This window comes from Manis pentadactyla, chromosome 1, assembly GCF_030020395.1.
Source record: "Manis pentadactyla isolate mManPen7 chromosome 1, mManPen7.hap1, whole genome shotgun sequence".
Taxonomy (NCBI): Eukaryota; Metazoa; Chordata; class Mammalia; order Pholidota; family Manidae; genus Manis; species Manis pentadactyla.
Genome location: NC_080019.1, coordinates 74,125,561 through 74,148,633, shown reverse-complemented (window position 1 = coordinate 74,148,633; position 23,073 = coordinate 74,125,561). Strand labels below are relative to the sequence as shown.

Below are 23,073 nucleotides of genomic sequence, written 5' to 3'. Positions count from 1 at the left end.
CAGGTAGTGGAGCAACAGCCCCCTTGTTCTTTGGAGTAGTGGCATCTGAGGTGACCTAGTCACCAGCGAGAGAGTGGCAAAGCACTAGGTAGCACATCCCCAGGGCAGCTTCTTTCAGTGTGGTCAGTTCCTGTCCAGGTCCAGAGTGGTGTTTGTATATTACTAAGCCTAAGTTACAGTATCATTTCAGAAAGCATACCTTTCATACAATGACAGAAACCTGTGTAGCCCAAGGTTTTAATTCTCATTTCTTCTAATGCTCAGAATAGGCATAGTTTTGTGGATATGGCTTCCATCCCAGTATTATCTTATGCACACTGCAAAGCAGTTACAAAACTTTATGACTGTGACCAGTGATGACAGCCTATGAGAAGTAGAGAGAAACTACAGTTTCTGATTTTCTATGATAAGCCAGAAATAAAAAGCCAGATAATAAAATGCTTTTGGAGAAAATAAACTAGCTTGCTCTCATCTTCCATATTTGTCTTGAACCTAATCGGATTCATTTTGATCTACCAGGAGCTGCCATGTCAGGCTTTCTGAACCTTTCTTCTGAAGATACTTCTGGTGTTCAGAATAGTATTGCTTGAACTGTACTGGATACTGTTTTTCAGTCTGTGTAGTATACTTATTGTTTTAACATCAGAAAAAAGACTTAACTGGAACTTTGCCAATACAGAAATGTTAATGAGATCTCAAAACTGAAACCTTTATAAATAGTAAAAACTTTTTTTTTTTTTCTAAACAGGTCTTTGCAAAAACAGAAGCACGGAATGGAGCATATATAGAATTAACACTACAAGCTTATCAAGAAGCACTCATAAGCCACTCTGCAGCTTCCTGAAAATACTTTCTAAATAAATTTCATTTTACTAAGTTTTTAACTAGCTTACTAGCTTTCTCTGTTAATATTTAGCTGAATGTTTAAAGATGTCAAAATTAAAAGGTACTGATTTGGAGTTCCCTATAAATTTTAATTCTAAATAATGCCTCTAACAGAAATACAAAGAATAACTTGTTACTCACCTCCCTCACTTTCCTAGGCTACAAGGAGATGACAGAAGTATATCTGAGTGCCTGGTTATGAATTTTTGTGATCAGACAAGTGCAGTGTAAAAAAAAAAAAAATCTGGTTACCAAACAGGCCAATAGGTAATTTACACAGAGCCTAGCTTAATGAGGTCAGAGGGGCTGGGGTTTCAGAATCTGACTCCAGAAATGGTATCTGTTAGACATAATCAGGGCAAGGCCTAAGAAGCCAACCTACACAGACTGAGGGAAATGGGATCAAGAGAAAGGGTTTAGAGAATGTAGGCTGATCCCTAGGTAAGGTGTAGTTTTGGCTCAGCCTTTTGAAACTAGGAGCCTATTTTTATTATCAGAAAGAAAACTCTGAAGTGTCTTCATTAATTCAAAAGATTTTATGAGATATGGTCTAATAACGGTATGAAAAAAACCAAAAGCCCACATCTGTTTTAGTAAACAAGGGAACAGTGACTTAAATGCTACACAAACTCCTCCTAAGATGAGGAGGGTGTTAAACTCCTAGTGAGCTGGCGTTTACATACAAAATAACTAGCACTTTTCTTAGAGTCCAATGTACTGTGCTCAGGATGATGATCAATACCTGTCCACAGTAATGACTTGCTTAGTTGGATACATGGGAAACACTCAGTCATCTAAAATATCTTCATCTAGGTTGATATCTGTTGTGTCAATATCTTCTAGTTCCAAATTATCCAAATCATCTTCCAGTTCAAGTAAACTCTGCAAAGGAAAGGAAAGAGAGTGAATTACATAGTACCGTGTTAAAGAAAAGTTATTGCTGATTCGTGATCCAAAGGGAACCAAAACAACAGTCAAAAAGGGCATCTTTCCATTTCAGGGCCCTGGCTCTGGAAGTGATATATCACTTAAAAGTACAGGGGCCTACACAGCTGGCAGACATTCATGGGAAGGCAGGGGTGATGCTGAGGTTCCAAAAGGAAGTGTGGGTATGACATTTGTACCTTTTCTTCTTTGTTGGCTGTGTGGGAGGCCATGATAAGTTGATAAGCAGAATCAGGTTTCTCATCAAGTTCCTGAAAGCACAGAGATACATATAAAGACAACTTCATTCAGGAATTTGAAGTTTTCTCCCAACGGAAGGTAGATAAGGATTTGAAGTAGGAAATGGTACTTAAAATGAACAAATCTTAACCACATTATCTCATGTAGTTTTCTACTGACCTGCTGAGCTGCAGATCTTGAGGGCTGGAAGCCTTTTGCCTCTTCCATAACATTTCTTTCTTCATTTGGCTATCAGAATAAAGCAATGATGAAATGAAATATTCCAGTAATAATTCATCTATGAGCTTGGTATTAGTTAATCCAACAATAACATAAATAGGGCAATCCAAAACCTTACGGCATGGATGTACTTCCACCCTGCAGTCACCCTAAGACCTGGCGCCCTGGCTGCTCACCGTGACAAGTGGGTATTGTTTGGCTGGCCACAGGTCAGCATGTGTCTCCTTCACCCATTCTTCCACAACAAAGGCTTCTTTTAATCCAGGGAAAAGGTTTTCATACTCTGTTGGATCAGCAAGGGACTCTGCTGCTTTCTGATTGACTTTGGAGAGATTTTCTCTCCAGAGTTTCACCACCCTATATAGATACCATGGAACCAAAGGGAAACTGAATAAGTGAGACTGAATCTGCTTTTATCTGAAATACTTGTTCTTAAAATGAAAAGTCTGTACCGAGAAACCTGACTGGGTAAGTAAGTCCGGGCCAGGAAAGCAGCTTCTGGCAGTCGCCCAGTTCTAATCAAGAGCTCCAGGCAAGCATCAAGCCTACAGATGAAAAAGGAGAGACATACTGTTACCCAGAATAAACACTGTAATAATGTCTCCTAACACATTAAAGAAATGTGGATTCAGTGTTGCAAAGTCAGCATTCTCTCCCCAATACCCACACAAACACCTCATTTCTGTCACTGAGCCATTAACATTATCACCAGTGTGTTACGTGATCAATGGACTCCAGTTGTGTGAGGGTAAGACAGCTTTGTGGCCATTTACAATCTCCTCAACTTATTTTAACAACTCCGAATCTAAATGGGCTTTTCCAGAGAAGTTAAGGCGCACTTTCAAGGCGTCAGGAGAAATGGGCACAGAAACTCAGTTTCACAAGTGGAAATATAAAGGACTGATTCCAACATGGGCTATGCTGGACAAAGTGCTTTCCAGTGAGAAAATACCCAAGTGTCTATTTCTTATTTTCAGTTTTTTCTAAGTTGGGTAAAGTGGATAATGTGTTTTAGAATTCAAAAACTTGGAATTTTACAAAGGTAATAGAGTACATATACATTATCTAATATCCTCAGCATCAAGTCAGTCAAAGATTGATATTGTGCATTAACACATTAATATTAAATGCAATGGAAACATGGCATAAAAGCAATTAATAGTAGTTCAGAGTTAAGGTCTGGTTTTGCCATCAAATAAGTCATAAACACTATTTCCAGAGTATTTTGGGGTTTTTAAATTATGGAGGGGGTACAGTGGACCTCTTACAGGTATATCAAATTTTACATATTTTATAAATATATATGTTGAGGTACACATTCAAAGTTTACATAATAAAATGGGAGTTTTAAAGTTAGTATGTAGGGCAAGGTTAATGAATATGTTTTATTTCATAATGTAAATTAACTTAGGTTGAAATGATTTGATTTGCATTAATTGCTAGACTTTAAGAGATATATGACATTTTTACACTTTACATTTAATCTCAATCTAAAAGTAACTGGCATCCTCATCCCCTTTATTCTTTCCATGGACAGGTCAGATTATTACCTAATTTGAGTAAAATCACCAGCATAACTGGCATCCTCATCCCCTTTATTCTTTCCATGGACAGGTCAGATTTTACCTAATTTGGGTAAAATCACCAGCGACTCAGATACCAACTGGAACAGCACAAAAGCTTCCTGCCATCATAAAATAAAATGTCTCATCCAGTGGAAGGGCTTTTGATAAAGAAAGGGATTTAAAAATTCTCCCAATCAGACCTCCCTGAAACACCTCACTCTGCTCAAACACTGACCCAGTGTGCTAACAGCATCCCTTGCTGAAGGTGAGTTCTGCCAGGGTAGCACTATCCTCTGAGTGGCCCCCTACTACCAGCATTTGGCCAGGCCTTAGTTCTCTCTCCAGGATTCATTGTTTCCTCTCCAAAACCACCCTAAAAGTCAATGCAGAAACGAGTGCTTTCAATTACTATGCTTACCTCTTTTAGGTCTTGGATAAATACTTACTTGCCCTGTAAAAAGTAGCTCATGAAGGCCACGTTATTCTTGCCATCTCTCTCTGCTCCCTCTGCTAGTTTGTTCACCATACTAGCATTTCCAGAAGCGGTGGCCAGAAGCAACAGACCGCCGTAGTCCTGGGCGTGGTGCAGGCACTCCTGCGCGAGGCCGAACTGACATTTACTGATGGCAAGTTCGGCAAGTTGTTTCCATTTCTGTTCTGACTGTAAAAAAGAGTTTCTGAGTTAAAATACCTTTGAAAATAAACATCTGAATAAACAGCACCAACACTGTTCTGTTACCTTGAGAATTACTATGATGACAGAGTTTATACATGTATTGAGCTGTGCTTGTTAAGCTGGTTCATTCAAAATAAAAATGGAATGACAAAATATATAAAAAGAAATGGAAATCACTCACATATACAAAATTAATTCAAACACAAATATTTTAATGATGCATGAATAATCATCAACCATTATATTTATTTTATAATTACACAGTGAAACTACAAGGTTTTTAACTGGAGTTTTATGGTAATTAGATTGTAATTATTTTAATGAGTGATTTAAAACCATTTTTTGAAAGTAGAAAATTGTTATGTTCTTAAATATTCAACAAAAATGTGTTAATCTGTAGCCTCTCAGAAATCAAAAGCTGCACATTTAGATGATCTTAACAAAGCTAAAATGTATGTGTTACATCTGAAATGAATTTATCAGTAAACACTAGACTTAAAGCCCTCAATCTACAACGGTCCATAAAAATATCATTAAGTTTTATCAAAATATCAGAACCCTTCTTTAAAGCCAATATGTTTCTCATGAGTTTGGATATTGGCAAATTATTGCTATGTCTGCACTCTATATAGATCTAGATCTTACATCTAGTATCTAGATCTAGCTACTTAATCTAGTATCTTATATCTTTCCTTCTCTTCCAAAACATCATGAGATCATCTGTAAGATGAAGATATTTTTTCTTAAATTAGAATACTAGTATCCCCACTATAATCCATTTAATATATGCAAAAATTAACAGCACATTTTTTAAGAAGACCAGAGAGGCAATAGCCTCACCAAAATGTGTCACTAACTTGCATTTCAGAAAACTTTAATGACACAACTTATACTTAACACACAGAAGTACCTACTTGGCTTTCCATCAGACATAAATTGTGAGTTAGTATGTACCTCTGCTTCCACTGCTAATTGGTATGCAATTTTTAGTTCTCCAAGCTGAAGTGCAAGTTCAAAGCGATGCTCAGGATCTGTGGATACTGTAAGAGCTTGCTGCTTGAAGCCCTAAACAGATACAAAACATATATATATATACATATGAAAACATATGTAGCCTGTGTGTGTGCATATATACACACATATATTTAGTGCACACACAAATAGCAAATCATCCATTTCCCTCTCAAACTAAAGATATCCTACTGACACAGAAACTGCATGAGAATCAAACAAAAGTAACATTACAAAATATTCTTTAATGAGAAGACAGAAAAACATTAAATTGATAACAAACCCAGCAGACAAAATCCTGTCCCACAGTGCCTATTGTTTTCGACCCACTGGCAGTTGACTAATGCTAGATAGCTCATGTAAAACAAAAAATTTAAGAGTAAACTGAAATGTCAAAAAGAAAAGGATTTAAAAAAGTTGACTGAACAATGCCATTTCAAAAAAAATAATAAAGGCACTGTGGTGTAGACCTAATTGTTCACAATCTACTCACCAATCAGGGCCTTAGAGATCTCATCTAGTCCCTCAAAGAAAAGGCAGTTCAATGTAAAACCCCCAATGTTCTCTAATTGGTAGGTCACTTAGCAAACATTTTGCTTTTAAGCCCTGACTCTGACTGAGTATCATTACCTATGCCTTTATTATTAGTCTCATGTCCAGTTTACTCAAGTATTCCAGAGGGCAGAAGTCTAAAATTGCCTTCCCATGCTCCACTGAGTCATCAGAAATAGGCTTATAAACCAACTATTATAATTACTAAATTAGCTTCTCCCCTGAGACAAAAGTACTAAGGGGTTTGCCCTATGGGCAAGCTCTTCAGTTCAAGGGCAGTGGTATGTGACACAAAGCTCAGACTTCAGAAGACTTCATTAGCCTGAAGGAGAACGGTCAGTTTTGGTGTAGTCAGAATGGAGAAGCTAGACAGCTTTCTGAATTCTGTATGGCTGTATCTTCAGGATGGCAGTATCACCGCATTTACAATGTTCAACTTCCCAGACTATACAAGTTGCCCCTCCCTGAATTCATTCATGAGTATGATGTAAACAAGGCATTCTGAATATTCTGTGTTACTCCTTTTCTTCCCTAGCACAGATAAACACAATATAAAATCCAGGTTTGGAAGATGGAAGATCTATAGATTAGTCAGATTTAAGCAGGGGCAAAGCAGTTGAAATTAAGTGGACTAAATACACTTTTTCATCCTCAAATTTCCACTGAAATGATGTTAAATGATTCTTTTTTAAGGGCACAAACTCCCAAGGACACACAGAAAGGCAGAGGAGACATCAGTAACAAAATCTAGAAAGCTGGTAGAGACAGAGTATAAACATTGAGTAAAAACACTAATGAAAACGAATCCTAAATCAGAAGTGAAGACAACGTAGAAACGTGATTCACATATCAGAAATTTCCAGTAGCGTCTCAATAAGGGTAGTGCTAAAACAAAGCTGCCTGTAAGTTTATATAAGAAGCAGTAGGATACCACAGAGGTTTCCTCTCCCCTCCCCCAACCCCACCTCTCAACACAAAAGACAGGAGGTTTATTCTTTGGAGAAGGTAAACTAGAGGGTCTCCAGTTTGAGGGATATCCTGCATATTTGGAAGGGGTACTGAGTGTCAAAAGGAAAATGAGATTATGAAAATGTGTATTATGAGATGAAATGAAATACTAAATACTGATACACCAAACCGTTTTATACTCAGCCCCCAGAATGATGGTGATCAGGGAGCTTCTCTGTAAACTTGAACAAACCGAAGGGATAAGACTTAAAAAATACTAAAATGTCAACTCCCTGAGGGCTACAATGTTAAGTGCTCATTACAACTCATCAGATGTCTATACTGACATTAGGTTCCTCAAGTGGCCCAGCCACATCACATACAGTGAAGTCCATGCCCAACAAGCCCAACCACAAGTTCAGACCTTTTGATCTGCTTCTGAGACCTCCACTCTTAAACAAGAAACCAAGGATGATCAGACACTTAAATAAAATCTCAAACAAAAGACAGAGATCAAAATTAGTAACAGCAACCTGAAGGAAGCATACCATGTGGGACTAAATAAAACTTAAAAACTATCATTCATAACCTCAGAGAAATAACAAGTTTTCATCCATAAATAAGAACATTTTAAAAGCCCAAGAATAACAAAAGTAGACAAGTATACAAAGTCCAACATTTGATTAACAGCTCCACAAATACAGAATATACAAAACAAAGGAAATCAGAGAAATGATTTAAGAAAATCTCTCAGAAACAAAGGGCATGAGTTCCCAACTGAAAGAGCTCATCTAATACCCAGTGAAATTAATGATAACTGACTCCTACCAAGGCCCACCATCATAACATTCTACAGTAGGGACAAGATCCAAAAAGCTTCCAGAAAGAAAAAACATAACAAGAATCAGTAATATAACTGGCTTTAGACTGCAACCATTAACTAGAATCTAGAAGGCAGTGGAACAATGGAGAGAAAATGATCTCTGATGTGGAATTCTATATTCAGTTAAATGGCCAAATATGTTTTAAAGTAGAACAATGGCACCTTCAGATAATCAATGTTACAAATAAGATTTATTTCCCATTGATACCCCTTGCCTTAGAAAACTACCAAAGGACATGCTCCAGCAAAATGAGGGAGTAAAACAGGAAAGATGATAGAAGATATAAGAAACAATGGATCATCTCAAAAGAGAAGGCAAAGGGAACCCCAACATGATGGTGAGGGGATATCCATGATGAGAGCAAAAAATCCAGTTCAGCCTGAAGCAAACTAAACATACTGAAAGGAGATTTCAAGGATATCTGGAGAACCAGTAGCATCTAGGAAGAATTAACCATGAGTACACAGAAAAGTAAACAAAGGAAAAAAATGAGACAATTATTAACTCCATGGAAAACAAACAACTGCAGGAAGGGAAAGCTGTAACACAGCTCATTTATGAGCAATGTTTACATAGACAAAAATATTATAAATATGAATACTGATCTAATCAAAATTATGATATAACTATTTGGAGAATAAAGGATAGGAAAGCGACATGTATGTTGTAGGAGCAGGGCAGTGAAAGAAAGATAAATCCTCATCTTCTATAGAGTGGGAAGTTGCAAGAAATGCACAAAGCCATGAAATAGCAACATGCACATGTTATTTAGAGATGTGGAAATAAATACCAAGAGAGTAAACTAAAAGAATTAAAAGTGATTGCACCTAGGAAGCAGAAATAAGAGAGAAGGGAGTGCTGTTTTTTTTCTTAAGCTTTGCAGACTATACCGTGTGTACACATAACTTTGATTTCAAAAAAAGCTCTTATTAAGGAAAAGGCATATCATTAATGGTAAACTTCAGGGGGAAAAAAAAAAAGTGAAGCCAGCTAGCATAAAGAGAAAAATGCGGTGTACAAATGAAAATAATGACAGAATGGAAACTAAGTCTATAGAAAGAGAAGACTGATTACCACGTCCAACAATTAAGGGGGTACTAAGGGCATTGAGAAAAGACAAGGAAGAGTATGATAAGCGACAAACTTATACAAGAAATTCCACTGCAATAAGGAAATCCCTGGCCATTGAGATACAAACTTTTAAAAATCCATACTAACATTCTTTTAATTTGCTGATTTTAAAAAAACACAAAAGAAAAAAATCTACCTGCTTTTCCAAAAAGTGTGCAACTCTGGTCCTCTGCTCTTTTGGAATGGTAGGAAGGACTTTATCAGCCATGCCAAAGTCCCTTCGCATGACAGCTGTCTGGTATTCCAGTACTGAAACCAGTAGGGAGTAGCTAACGATGTTGAGTTCTTTATCCCCAAGATAAAGCCTGTTGTCTTTAGGAATGTAGCCCAGTAGATACATTGTCCTGTAATAGCAACATAAACTAGAAGTAAGCCCAAATCAGTAGCTAAACATATAAATACACCCCAGCTCTTACTCAAAATCTTTCCACTTGATCAATGCAATTTTGATTAATAATAGCCCATCTACTAAAACTATGTAACACTGAAAAAAATCAGGCCTGTATCATTACTACAAGCCAGCAACAGTTTTTGTTTAAGAAGCATAATTATAAATTTAGGGGCACAAGACAAAAGCAAAACACTACTTAGCTACCTGTCCAAGTGGGCAATGGTGACTATTTCTCCTCCAACATAGTAATTTAATCTGTTCACAGAACTTGTGTAAATGAAGCAATCGCCTACCCACAGCCCTGTTTTCACAATTTCCTGAATCTCACCAAGAACCTGCAGAAAAAAAAAATCTGTTATTTATTCAGCTTTAGAAATTCTGTCAATAACAAAGACTGGACATAATTGGGGATGATAAGGTAGAATAAGGAATACAAAGTAAAATCCTACTCCAAGAAAAAATGTTTCCTTGGAATTTCTACTTTCTTCATTCAAGAACATTCTGGGGTGAACATATGTAATATAAAATCTCACTATTGCATCAAAGCTGTGATCTAAAGAAGTGTTGATGTAAACTCCAAACACACATGAACTGGAGTAAGAAGTATGTCATATAAAGTCTTCCAGGACTGCTCAGCAAGGGATGGTTTATCTTTACCATTTGAGAGATCACTTAAATTGCTCTGGCAAAACTGTCTTAGGACCAAAACACCTTCAAATTTCTTTACTGCAAGTTAATCAGAGCTAGCCTAAAGATTTCCTAAAATCAAAGCACTTATTTCTTACATCTTTGAAATATCTATTTTCAGACTCTGATCTTTAGGCCAAGATCATAATTTTCACATTTCACCAGAACTCCTTAAACGTTCAGTTTCCCCAAATCTAACTTATAATGTTAAAATCAGTGAAGTTCTAAGAATATAAATCACTTAAAAATAAAGTTTAAGTTGTGTTGATGCAATTACCTCAAAGGCATCTTCAATGCCGTCTTCAGTAACTCCCTCATGTGTTTCCTGTGCAGCCAAGACTTTTTCTGACAGATACTTAAGGATAAAAAATGACTCTTCAGTGGCAATACAGACTAGCTCTCCAGAGTCAGACCAGAAAATCTGCAATATAACAGACAAATGATTTTGGAGTTCTGAATGGATATGACAGACTGCACATACTTTCTTACAAGATTTACCTTCTTACAAAAAAACAGTATACACTTAAAAATCTTATGTAACATATGTGTATATAGAGGTATGTGTGTATATGCAGACACACATACATACACATATATATGTATTTGAGTGGGTGGACAAGGTAATGCTGTTCTGTTTAGCCTAGAAATGTGAAGACCAAAGGGACACAGGAAAAGAGCTGCCAGTAAACACTGTGCTGTAATAGAAGAGCAGCAGCTATTCCCTACTGCTCCAGAACAACATTTCTTACCCTTTCCTTTCATCATCTCTCCCAAATCCAGGAACCTCTTTAGGCATTTTCTCCCTAATCATCTCCTCTGCAAAACTGTAAGAGCACAGATAATATATTTATGTATGTATATACATGTCATGCGTACATATACCATGTGTATGTATATATATATATATATATATGCATATATAAACATGTATATACATAAAAATACCTATGCTTTGTAAATAAGGAGAGTAAGGGGTGACCTCAGGAACCAATTTTTGCCCCCTTGGAGGTGCTATGGCCCTGCTGAGAATGCATGTTCTAAAAGACAGAACCAGGACTCTAGAAAGGTAGATTTGTCTCCAAAGATAGTTTCCTGACAATGAAAGGTGTCAAAGATGCAGGTAGTTCTCAAGGTAGAAAACTGTCACTGGAGACGATTAAAGTTCTGTCAGGTAAAGTATGAAGAAGCTTTCTGAACGGAGTGGGAGCTCTCCTCAGGCCTTTCCCAGTCTAGAGCTCCCTGACTTCTTGTCTTCAAAGCATGCTTTTTTTTACTTTGTATAAAGCCATTTAAAATATGAATAGCACTTGGAATTTGTATACTTTTGATACTTTTCAGAATACCTAACATCTATGCTTCATTCAAATGCCACAGTTCTGAATTTCTAAGCAATCCTGAAGTAAATGGCACTGTGCTCAACATAATGGAAGAGGGGCAGCAGGGTACAAGGACATTTCTTGGCTTCAGGGACCCAGAACTCCTCACAAAGATTCACATTCCAAAAGTGACAATGGAGGGAATACTCACGTGTTTGGGCTGAATTTCAATTCTGCGTATAAGTTCTGTATTGTCCCAGTCATAGAAAGCTAAACCATTTACAGATCTCACTCCCAAGAGGAAGCCTCCATATATACCTAACAGAAACAAAAATTTTGCTTAGATGTTTTTGAATCATTATAAAGTTTCTAAAAATGTAGCACATACATAAATAGCACTCACTTTCAGCTCCAAAGTCTGGTTTAAATGACTTTTTTTCCTTAAAGTTCTTAAATATCTTTACAACACTGTTGCTCTCTCTTATTGCATATCTGGAGGAAAAAGGGAAGGCAAAAAGAGCACATTATACCCTAAACCATAATTTCAACACATTAGAAATTTCTTCAAATATATCTGAGTAATGAGTTGTGGGTTCCACATTGTCTATTACACAAATTACTGTTTTTTTACAAACTATTTTAGAAACTGAAAAAGACACAAATGTTCATCAATAGGCAAGTGATTAAATCAACTGTGGCATATTCATGCAATGGAATACTACTCTATAAAAAAGGGAACCAATTACTGATCTGTGCAACAGCATGGATTATCTCAAAAACATTATGTTGAGCAAAACAAGCCTGACACAAGAATGGATACTGCAAGGCTCCATTTATATGAAACTCTGAAGACAAATCTAATCCAGGTGGTGACAAAAAGATCAGGTTTGCCGGGGTCTGGGGAGTAGGGCAGGTAACTGACTACTTCAGGGGAAACAATGCATTTTTTGGGGGGATGACAGAAATGTTCTCTACGTTGACTGCACTGGTCATTTCAGATTGTATATATTTGTGCAAAGTCACTGAAATGTACATTTAAAATACTGCATTTTATTTTGTATGCATTATACCTCCAATCAGGTGACTTAAAAAATAAAAACTTCTGTAAGTGGTTCAATAGTCAGCTATGTTTGGCAACAACTTAGAAAATTACATATGTTCAGGACTCTGCCTTCAAAAGGGGGGAGTATGGCTGTTACTAGACATTTGAGAGTATTTGAGGAAGTGATCTGATGAGTGTTTTGCTCAAGACAGGAAAGATGCTTAACAGGGCCTTGGCTGGATAAAGCTGAAAAGAGGGATCTATCAAAACAGAGGGAAAGGTAGGCTGACAGGTCAGGCAACTCATGAACTATAATTTTGCTTACGATGATAACAAAGTACCTTTTAGTATATGGAACTATGCATGTATGACTGTGTTTAGGAAATTTACGAAAACATCAAAATAATTTATCGTCTCAGTAAATCTTACGGTTTAAAAAAAAAAAAAGGCATCATATTATGAAGCGCTGAGACTCAAGTCACCCAATGTTGGGGGCAGAGGCAATACAATATATGGGAAAAACAAAACGAAGAATACTGGAAGATGTAGTTCAGTTATGTGGTCTGAAAAACCAAAGCCCTACTGCACACACACAAAAAAGAATCTAAAAGAAACCACTCAGTAGCTATCTAATATAATAATTTGGAGTTAATGATTTTTCCTGTTTTTAATGAGAACATTTTATGAGCATTCTGAATTTGGACAAAATTTGCTTTGTTAAGAATGGGGGTGGGGGACTAACATTATAGAAAATGAGTTTTAAAAAAGATTGGATGAAGTTCTCATCAAGATGACATCAGTCTATACAGCATCTCTCCCAGTGAGCTCTGAAGGGCAGCAGGAACTCAGGAGGGCCTACTCTGTCTTGTGCCTGCCTATAAGCCCCAGGCCCTAACATAGGCTCCATTCTGGTTGCTGGGTTCCCAGTCTAATGGGATTATTAGACCAGCCTGAGTGAGCCAGCTCAATGCTGACTATAGAACAAGCAAAGGCAGCTCAGAGTGCACAGCTGCCTCTGACTTTCACCTTCAAACAGGCACTCCAGTGAGAACTGTTCTTGAACTTGGAGCAACACAGCCCACACAGAACCTTGGTGATCTCTTTACTAGAGCTGCACACAGAACAGGCATCTGTAGTCAGGCCAGCTGGTTATAACACAACCAAAACTTACTCTGAAGAATCGTGGGCCCATGCAAACTCCTGGGCAGACCCAAAGCTCTTGTTTCTCAATGCCATTGCTGTGTAGATGATATACTCGCCATCACCACACACCACAACAAACCTAGGAATTATAGGCACCAGGGAATAAAGTACAGAGGATCAATAACATGTAGAAGTTAAAAATGATTCATCTTTAGGGTAAAATATTTCTAGTCACAAATGTTACTTCAGTTGACTGTGACAACTGAATCTAGTATCTTTTAAAGATACGTATTTCTTTGAATAGAAAGCTAGACATAAATATTCTGACCAACAAATCCAAGAGCAACTTACAAAGATGGGGTTACTGCTGAAAATCTTACATTTTCTCTTATAAACAAATTACTTGGGACAGGAAAATGACAATGGCTGGTAACACATAAGAAAGGATTCCAATAATTCAACTGGTATTTGTTGAGCACTAAGATGCCTTGCACTTTGCTCATTACATTTACACCATAACAAGGCACTATCTTAGTGCAGGACTATCTTTACTTTAAAACTGATCATTCAAATGAATAAAAACACCTTACTTCAGTTGTTAGTAATTGTTAAATTTATCAAAATAAATAGGATATCTTAATATTTAAATAATGAGTAAGAACAGAATGTTACACACTCAAAATTTTCTCAATAGATGTAAAATGACTCCCTCTAAAGTTGTAATTTAGAACACTGTATTTGGCAGCTATTAGATTGCCAAAGGTAAAATGCAAAACTTGCAGCAAAAAATGGTGTATGATATTAAGGGGAAAAAGATATAATGTGTTCTTAATCTTCATAAGAAAAGTGTATCAATACTCATGGATGCCATTTACTGCACAAAGTAGCATACTTGGTTTATATACTGTCTTTTTCAATATTGAGGACAGAATTATAAAATACCCAGATCTGTAAAACAATTTTTAAAGCTCCACGGGTTTAAACACATGCTAGAAACTCTTCTCTCACAAGATGTTTGGTACTTTGTAAATCTTAAGGGAGAAACAGAACTGATGGTTCAAATTAGATAAGATACAGAATTATTACCAATCCCAAAACTTTTTCAGAAGACACACCTCAGAGTCAGCTTTTCTTAAGAGCAATGTGTTATCAAGTATTTAGAGGGCACCTACTAAGTCTCAGGATATATATGATCCTTGCCCTCAAGGGAGCACAAGGGCACAAATCCAACACATTTGAATAAGAGTAAAAGCAAAACCTGTTCAAAATCATGTGGTGGGACAAGGCCAGGAAGGCAAATAGGTTTTTGCTTTGGATGCCAACATGATCAGCTGGCACGGCTGCCTGCAGCTGTGTTGAGAAGGATGTGAGGCCAGGTGAAAAGCTCATGAGGAATGCCCACCACAGGACAAGCGTATACACTATGGCTATGCCAACCCTGCTTTACATACACAGAAGCTCAGAGAGAGATTTTGGTGCTGGCTTACCGCCCATTAGGATTGTGCTGAATAGTCTGAGGGTATATTTCACAACTGCCCATATCCTTTACTGCCAGTGGCAATCTTTCTCCATCTTTAATTTCAGCATCTCCCATTGCTTTCAGGTTGGCCTGCTGGACTTCTGAATGCTTGGCCCAAATTATCTTCCCATTGGCATCCATGGACATGGCAGGTTCCTCCCGACCAAGCTGAAGAATGACAAATGGCTCTTAGCAATGAATAGAACAGAGAAAATCACAACAAAATAAACATTTTCATTTAACAGAGGGCTTCTTTCTTCCACTTCAGATTTCCAGCACTTAATATCTTGTGCTTAATAAAAGAAGGGCCAATTTAATAAATCTGTTAACTTAGAAGATGACTGTACTAAAATGTAAGGAAAACTGCTTGCCCTATGTCCATTTATTTGGAAAGAGAGCAGAACTGGAGATTACCTTAACAATGATGCTCCCTTCATCGTAGCCCAAAGCAACATTGTTGGACCCTCTCAGACTAGCTACACACCACACCCTCTCCATTCCGTAATTCAGTGTGCTCTCAAGGCGATAGGTACTTGAATGCCAAATACGCACCGTTCCTAAAAAGAAGAATATGAATTATACTCCCTTTTGATGTGAACATCTATCCATGAACTCTGTCAAGAGAACCAACCATATGGAAGTCCTTATTCAGAGAACACTTCCTGGCAGCTTAATTTTTTGACTTACAGTCTATACATGATTTTATAAAACAACATAAATAAATAGAAAACTTGTAAGAAACTAAAACTAAGAAATTTGATTTTAAATGTAAAATAATGACAGGTTTTCCTGGGTACAGTGCCTATTATGTACCAGATGCTTTATTCACATGATTTCTTCTCATCCTTTCACTATAATCCTGAAGTAAATATGTCTGCTCCGATTTCATATTTTGCCCAAATCACACAGCCATAAAGTGGCAGAGCCTGAATCTGACCCCATGCTTTTAGACTCCAAAGCACAGGCTTTTTCAGTTTTTACTCAGACTTCTGAGTGTCTTCTTCTTTAAGTAATAGAGTCAAAACACATTAGAATGATGATGCTGCTGACAATATCCCTTTACTCTTTTATAGCTCAAGTATTCTACTCCAGTAAAATTATCAAAATCCTTGGAAACCTTCCTTTACAATGCAGTGCCCTACTTGGCTTATACATCCACTTAGTAATTATAAGCAAAGGAATTAACATGCATTTCTCACTTACCATCTTCTGAACCTGTGATGATAATTGGCAACTCAGGATGAAAACTGGCACAGGACACATTTTGGGCATGTCCCTCCAGTGTCTGTACACATGTTTTGTTCTGTAATCAAGAAAACATTTTTATTAGTGAAAAAGAAGTAGCTCACCCTTAATTTTCCCACTGCATAGATACGTTATAAATGATAGTGGTTATGATGATCTAAATAGCATTCAATACAGAAATTTTTGAAATAGAATTATTTTGTTGTGTTCATATTTCATTATTTGATATACAGGCAAATGTAATTGTAAGTATCATATTTAAAGAAGAAAGCACAGATATATACTCCTTGCCCCAAGATCTGGTTTTTCATCTATTTTTCCCCCCATTTCTAGGCTAAGGTCTTTAATATTTTTATTCTGTATTGAAACATGAACTTGAATATATTTCTAAGTTAGGACTGGTTTTCTAGGCCTCGTTATTAACTGCCTGTGGAAATTTTGATGTGAGAAACAAAAAAACCAGAAACTTAAAATCTTAGAGAAAGAAAGCACAGTAACAAGAGTTCATAAGTGATTTACAAGGGTCTATGTGGCAAAATGGTTGTACCATGGCTATTTCATGATCTGCTAGTTTTCAAATATAAACAAAGTCTGCCAATGAGGATACTAGAGGGTGTAACAATTCATTTAAATCAAAATGTTGAAATTCCTAATGTCTACCATTAAATGAAAACAACACGTAGCATTTCATTTTTAAAACCTTGATAGGCATTTGCTTTTATTTTAATGGAGGATTCTGGGACCACAGTTTAGGTTGAAATACTGAAGCCCTAAATTATTATGCCATGAACAGAGTTCAACAACCCAAGTTTTAACTGTTCTGTATGAAACAGTGAGAAGCGTGTCTAACATATGGCAAGTAAGGTTATGGAAGAACTTTACCTGGTAGTCCCATATTTTAACAAGACGGTCGTCTGCACCTGAAATGAGGTACGGTTTGTCGCCACCACTGTAGTAGTCAATGCAATTCACACCTTTCTCATGTCCCTCCAGAGTGAAGTTTGGGGAGGAGGAGCCCAGCTGCCACACCTTCAGGGAACAACAGCACCTCTTCAGAAGGTGGATCCCCCAAACTTCTGACACACATCCAGTGCCAAAGCCCAGGAGAGAGAAGCTAAAGAACATTCGTTTTCTTCATTTGTTTTTGTTCTTTCTCACTTTACTTGAATTTCTAGGGGGCAGAATTACTATAGCATTCTCTGAAAATCCCAGTTTTTACGCTTTATCCCTGGAGATCATGATTCAGTGGCTCTATAATGAAGCCCAGGAATGTAGATTTTTTTAAATAGATACCCCAGGTGGTCTACAGGCTACATTTTGAGAAACACTACTTTAAGGGTAGAAAATAACTGTATGAGGGATTGAATAAAAAGCTATCATGAGTGGATTTAGTGAGATGTATTAAAAGGGAAAAATTAGCCAAACATTACCACACTACTGGCATTAAGCTTTATCTTTACAAATATTTCCTGAGGCCTCCCACTACATGGGGAATATAAAAATGTGTAAACAAATGTTTGTCACTTACTGTATAAAACAAACTTTACTAGAGCCAAAGATAAGATCATTCTTGTTCTCAAGATATACCTAATTTAGTAAAGAAAGTTTTCTTTCTTAGTGAAGTAAAACTAATTTCAAAGTTTCGAACCTAAGTCAAATGTAAGAACAATCCAATGAAAGGGTAAAAGGTCAAAGCCCTAGACGTACAACATTGAATTAAACTGTCAGACAAATAGCATATAACATTTTACATAGGTTAAAATGTTACACAGATGTTAGCATACACGTGTAAGCAGAAGTTAATGCAATATATAATTTTAAATCTGTGCACAGATATTTTACATATTGTAATGGAAAAGGAATACAAGTACACTTATACAATATTAAGTATCTAATATAAAAGCAAGTTTGCTAGTGAGTGTCTGCTTGGGGCAGGGGGGGTCACACACAGTTCCTTCTCCAAACACCAACATTTCAGGGGATAGTTCCTAAGACCCATTAATTACTATTCAACGTGAAAGCCATAACAGAGGCAAAAAGCAATGGAAGGAATGGGATGAGCATGACTGTGTCTGTGTAGAGGTGAATGGATGTCTGAAGAGAGCTTCTCAGAGTAAATAATTGTGCTTAGCCTGGAAAAATGAGGAATTCTCAAGGAAAATAAATCAAAAAGGGAGAATAAAGAGTACTGCAGGCAGAGGGAACATTCACAGCATCTCTACAGAATGGTGGGTTATAGTTACAGGGTTACAGATGTCTCAGAATATTAGCTGAGGATAGTCTTCAAAACACTTGTATTCCACACTAAGGCATTTGAACACTATCCGTAGACTGGGAACTGACAACATGAAATCCATGTTTTAGAAAGATAAACTGACTCCATATGGAGAAATGGACTAAGAAAAAGAGAATGGAGGCTAATGAAATGTAAATATAAAACAGTAATAATCAGAGAGGTCAATAATATGCTAAAAGGGGAGGAAAGAGTAACCTAGAGAAGATACTGGCATTTTTCTTATTAAGGGTTTGCAGAGGTTTAAGAGTCTTATCATACATATATTGCTTCCACATGGAAAAACACTTTAAGAACACTGAGTTCCCAAAATGTTTTTCTAAATAGAACATACCCTTCTGGATCAAAATGAGAAGGCCTCTTTTGACTTTAAAATGAGCTTTGAGAGAAACTTCTAAGACGGGAGTAACTTTCTCAGCAGTCAGTAGTAAAATACCTAGAACAACTATATTTCACCAACAGTCATAAATGACACAAATAGTGGACACACTACCTTGATGGTCCTGTCCAGAGATGCGCTGGCAAACTGATTGTTATCTTTGGGGTTGATCACGATCTGCATAACATAATGGGTGTGTCCTTCAAACACTTGTGAGCAGGACCATTTTTTATCCCAGTCCCAGAGTTTAATAAGCATGTCATCTAAGACAAAAGAGGGTCTCAAGTTAGTTACGATTTCTATTTCTTTCATTCAGAACCAAGATGTGGAGTCTTTGTGCCTTTTAAAGCAGCAAATCTAATACAAATCATAGATTCCACGACTTAAAAAGAAACAGAATCAGAACTGAGTGGATTTTTCAAAATCTTTATTCTAAAAATAAGCTCTACAGAACAGTGGAGATAAAACAGAGAAATTAATAATAATACAAAAATTTCTTGGAAAAATTTAAGACTCAGTGGGCTTTCAAGAATGACAAAAGTAACACGTTTGATTAGAGACTAAGTAGGACCAAATAATGATGGCAATGACTACTTAGGGAATAAGCATTTAATACAAGACTGGTTAAAAAAGAAAGTTTTGGATTACTTTTCAATTTTTACCTTAAATATGTCTCAAAGAGCTATTACCAATTCAGTGCACCTTGTTTTAATTGCCCACCAAATTATGTACTGTTTAATCATAATACAAAGGAACAAACCTGTCTGAATATAAAGATGAAACTAGGGTACATAGCAATCTGCCAAAAACTCTCCCATAAGCATGTAAATTAGCTTTCTGTTCAGCAGATGTTTAACCATCTAGACCTTCAGGTCTTCCTTGACAGGAATTGGAGCAATTGCTATACAAATCCTATGTAGAGTTGATACTTCATTAAAATACACAAGTAAGCAACACCGATAGCCTCTTAGTGGATTTAAATACTTTAAAAACTGCTGGGAATTAAACTCAACTTGTAACAGCAGTAAAAAATTACACATCTCACTGAATGAAAATGAATTACTCAAAGAGATACCCATGACCAAAAGGATTTTTTTCTTACCGCTGCTGGTTAGAATGAAAGGCTGGGTTGGATGAACAGCAATACAGCGAATGTAGTCTGAGTGTGCTTCAAACATATGAACTCTCTCCAGAGTATTGTAATTGAACACTCTAATCTGCATATCATCCTGGAAAGGAAAAATGTAAAACCATCATTACTACTGTGAAGTAAATGGCACAAAAAATATTACAGGCTCAGGGTATAAGTTCATACTTCAAAAATTACACTAATTAACAAAATAAATCAAGAATCAAAACTGTACAACTCATTTACATAATCACTGACCAATTCAGAAACTGAACTGAAGGAATTAGAAATTCATATAATTACTTACCGCTCCTGTTACAACCCAATTCTTTCTTGCAACAAACTTTGCAGCTCGAACAGGAAGATCACACACTTCAAATGTTTTCACCAGTGTCTTTAAAATTTAACAAGAATATACACTTTGAATGAGAAAATTACTGAAAAATTCATTGTTATATTTAAAATATCCAGTTATCTAGATCACTTTTTAATTGAAAAATATTCTCAGGTTAAAATACAAAAGCTCAACAGTCAAATGAAAAAGAAATGAAAAAGAAAGAAAACAAACAAGAAACAAAACCATCAGTCAACTTTCCTTTAACAGATTCAGAATTAAAATATTTATAAAATATTCTTTAAAAAAAGGAAATGTCCACAGGGTGGAATTCCAGACCTCTTTATGCCAGCCCTTCCCTTCTTTGGCTACTGTCAGACTGACTTACCTTTACTCTTATTCCTTTTGCCTGAAAACCCATCCAAAGAACCTTGTACTCTGATAATGCAGCACCCTCATAATTCTGTGTTTAATGTCAATCTTTCCTGCTAACCTCCTTGAAGGCAAGCATCTTGTTCACCACTATATTCCCAGAGCCTAGAACAGTAGCTAGCAACTATTGTGTAATAAGTATTTGTTGAATTAACTCTTTATTTCTTCTTTTTAAAATTAAACTCATAAACAAATTCAAACAAGATACAATTTTTTTTTGGACACTTCAGCAATATGCTTCCATACAAATGCTATTTACATCTTTAGAGTGAAGTATAAGAAAACAGCGATTTAAATGTCTCTTCAAGCTGCTCAGAATGGAATAATATACATAAGATAAAGGTAGAAAACTAAAAGACCATCCTAGGAAGAACAGGGGTAAATGCATCTCTTTGTCCTCCCATTTTGATGTCTTATTCTTTAAAATTCTGAAAATTAAACTATCATTTTTCAATCTTTTCTTTTCGTACCAGAGATTAATGAAAACAGCACAATCTTACATAACCATGTGCAATAAATAAAATAAAAGAATGGGTACTAGTTTATAAGAACTGTTGAGCCTACTCTGGCTTGCCAAGCCAGACTTCAAAGATTCTTCAGATAAAAACAATAAATGGGGACATCAGCTCCAACCTGTACAACCACTACCAGTTGACTGTGATATAAAACACTGAGAGCAGACAGAATATGACAACTTCATGAAAGTGCATGAAGATCCAACAAATGGAGGGATCTGCTGAGCAGTAAAAATAAAGTGGCCGCAAAACAGACTGACGTGGTTCATGTCCACGTTAAGTGCTGTGGCTCATACAAATGACATAAGAAATAGTCTCTGCACTCTAGAAGCTAAACAATCTAAAAAAGGAGTACATACTATATACTCAAGATACAAACACTCAATGTAAGTTAAGAAAATAATGACCAACACTTGTATGGTATCTTATAGGTCTCATACACAATTTTACCTAATTTGATTTAATCCTTCATTTTAGATAAGTAAACTGAACTTTATACATAGTTAAAATGCTTGCCAACATCATTTAATTAGCAGGATGGTTATTACTTTTAACATACTGATTTTTTAACCATTGTATCCACTACCTCAAAAAGGATATAATATTTCCTTATTTGAAATTCAAGTACATTTGAATTTATTTCCAAAAACCTTGTCTCTTTTAAGAATTTTGCTCTTCCTATATGTAAGTGGCAAGTAGCCCCTGTTAATGAGTGTGGAAAAAAACAGACTAAAAAGTAGATCAACTACTCAACAAAGACTGCCTGCCTACCAAGAGACCATCAGGTATGCACCTGGATCAACAACAGTGGAATATAAGATTAGGATAACCCTTGTCCTCACAGAACCTCCATTCTTGAAAGTAAGAAGAAAATTTAACAAGAAATTACCAATGAGATGAATTATGAAAGGGGAAGAAGACGACACCCTGCCAGAGGGCACAGAAGGGTACAAAAGAGAAAAAACAAGGCAAAGTGGATGACCCTGATAAAGCAGAGTTATGTTACAGTAAAGCCTAGAGAAAGATAAGGGAAGTACACCTGGGCTTCAGAACACACTACAATGAAATGACAGAGCTGAGAGATAGCTTGTTGGAGCTGATAGAGGGGATCTCTTGGAAGAATTAGGAAGTGTGGTGGGGGAAGGGAAACACACCAACACATTTGTTAAGCACAAAATCAGAAAGGTTTTAAACATTTGGATGGGGGATTTTTTTTAAAAAGCAGTTAGCTGCATATTACCTGCATCAAGGCAAAAGGAATTCACAAGATTTGAAACTGCTGAGACCAGAAATCCTGAACTAGCAATACAGTGATAAATGGAATGTTTATTATTCCTAAGTTCAACAAATAACTAGTGAGCGCCTACTGTGTGTCAGGTAATGTTATAGGCACTGGGATACAATGGAGAACTAAGTGTTAATGTGCATAAAATGTCACAGGTGGGTAGTAGGTTACCATGCAGTCATTACTGTGATGTAAGGATATAAGGGTATTTTTAGGTTTACTCCTGACCTTGGTTCCCTAAGCCTGTTTTTGCCCTCTTAAATTCCTCAAATGTGAATTTTATCTGGATTTTATGAACTTAACCTTG

The 23,073-nt window shown here is 36.5% G+C and overlaps 2 protein-coding genes across 5 annotated transcripts in view; one reads left to right on the top strand and one right to left on the bottom strand.

Moving 5' to 3' along the window:
• The window catches only part of MRPS22 (mitochondrial ribosomal protein S22), a 31,305-nt gene extending 30,413 nt beyond the window's left edge, over positions 1-892 (top strand). For all 4 annotated transcript variants that reach the window (XM_036877250.2, XM_036877248.2, XM_036877249.2 and 1 more), the window contains one exon: positions 749-892. In XM_036877250.2, the coding sequence (XP_036733145.2) occupies positions 749-844 (96 nt within the window). In that variant the 3' untranslated portion in view covers positions 845-892. The remainder of the gene's footprint in view (positions 1-748) is intronic.
• A 514-nt stretch (positions 893-1,406) lies between these two features.
• COPB2 (COPI coat complex subunit beta 2) overlaps positions 1,407-23,073 on the bottom strand; it is a 33,764-nt gene continuing 12,097 nt past the window's right edge. The window contains exons 3-22 of the mRNA XM_036877246.2: positions 20,508-20,594; positions 20,174-20,300; positions 19,186-19,334; positions 17,282-17,428; positions 16,358-16,457; positions 15,569-15,711; positions 15,123-15,322; positions 13,664-13,774; positions 11,854-11,942; positions 11,662-11,768; positions 10,412-10,555; positions 9,652-9,782; positions 9,193-9,400; positions 5,485-5,595; positions 4,301-4,515; positions 2,742-2,834; positions 2,466-2,646; positions 2,230-2,298; positions 2,010-2,081; positions 1,407-1,767 (exon numbers count right to left, since the gene is read on the bottom strand). Of these exons, the coding sequence (XP_036733141.2) occupies positions 1,672-1,767; positions 2,010-2,081; positions 2,230-2,298; positions 2,466-2,646; positions 2,742-2,834; positions 4,301-4,515; positions 5,485-5,595; positions 9,193-9,400; positions 9,652-9,782; positions 10,412-10,555; positions 11,662-11,768; positions 11,854-11,942; positions 13,664-13,774; positions 15,123-15,322; positions 15,569-15,711; positions 16,358-16,457; positions 17,282-17,428; positions 19,186-19,334; positions 20,174-20,300; positions 20,508-20,594 (2,580 nt within the window). The 3' untranslated portion in view covers positions 1,407-1,671. The remainder of the gene's footprint in view (positions 1,768-2,009; positions 2,082-2,229; positions 2,299-2,465; positions 2,647-2,741; positions 2,835-4,300; positions 4,516-5,484; positions 5,596-9,192; positions 9,401-9,651; positions 9,783-10,411; positions 10,556-11,661; positions 11,769-11,853; positions 11,943-13,663; positions 13,775-15,122; positions 15,323-15,568; positions 15,712-16,357; positions 16,458-17,281; positions 17,429-19,185; positions 19,335-20,173; positions 20,301-20,507; positions 20,595-23,073) is intronic.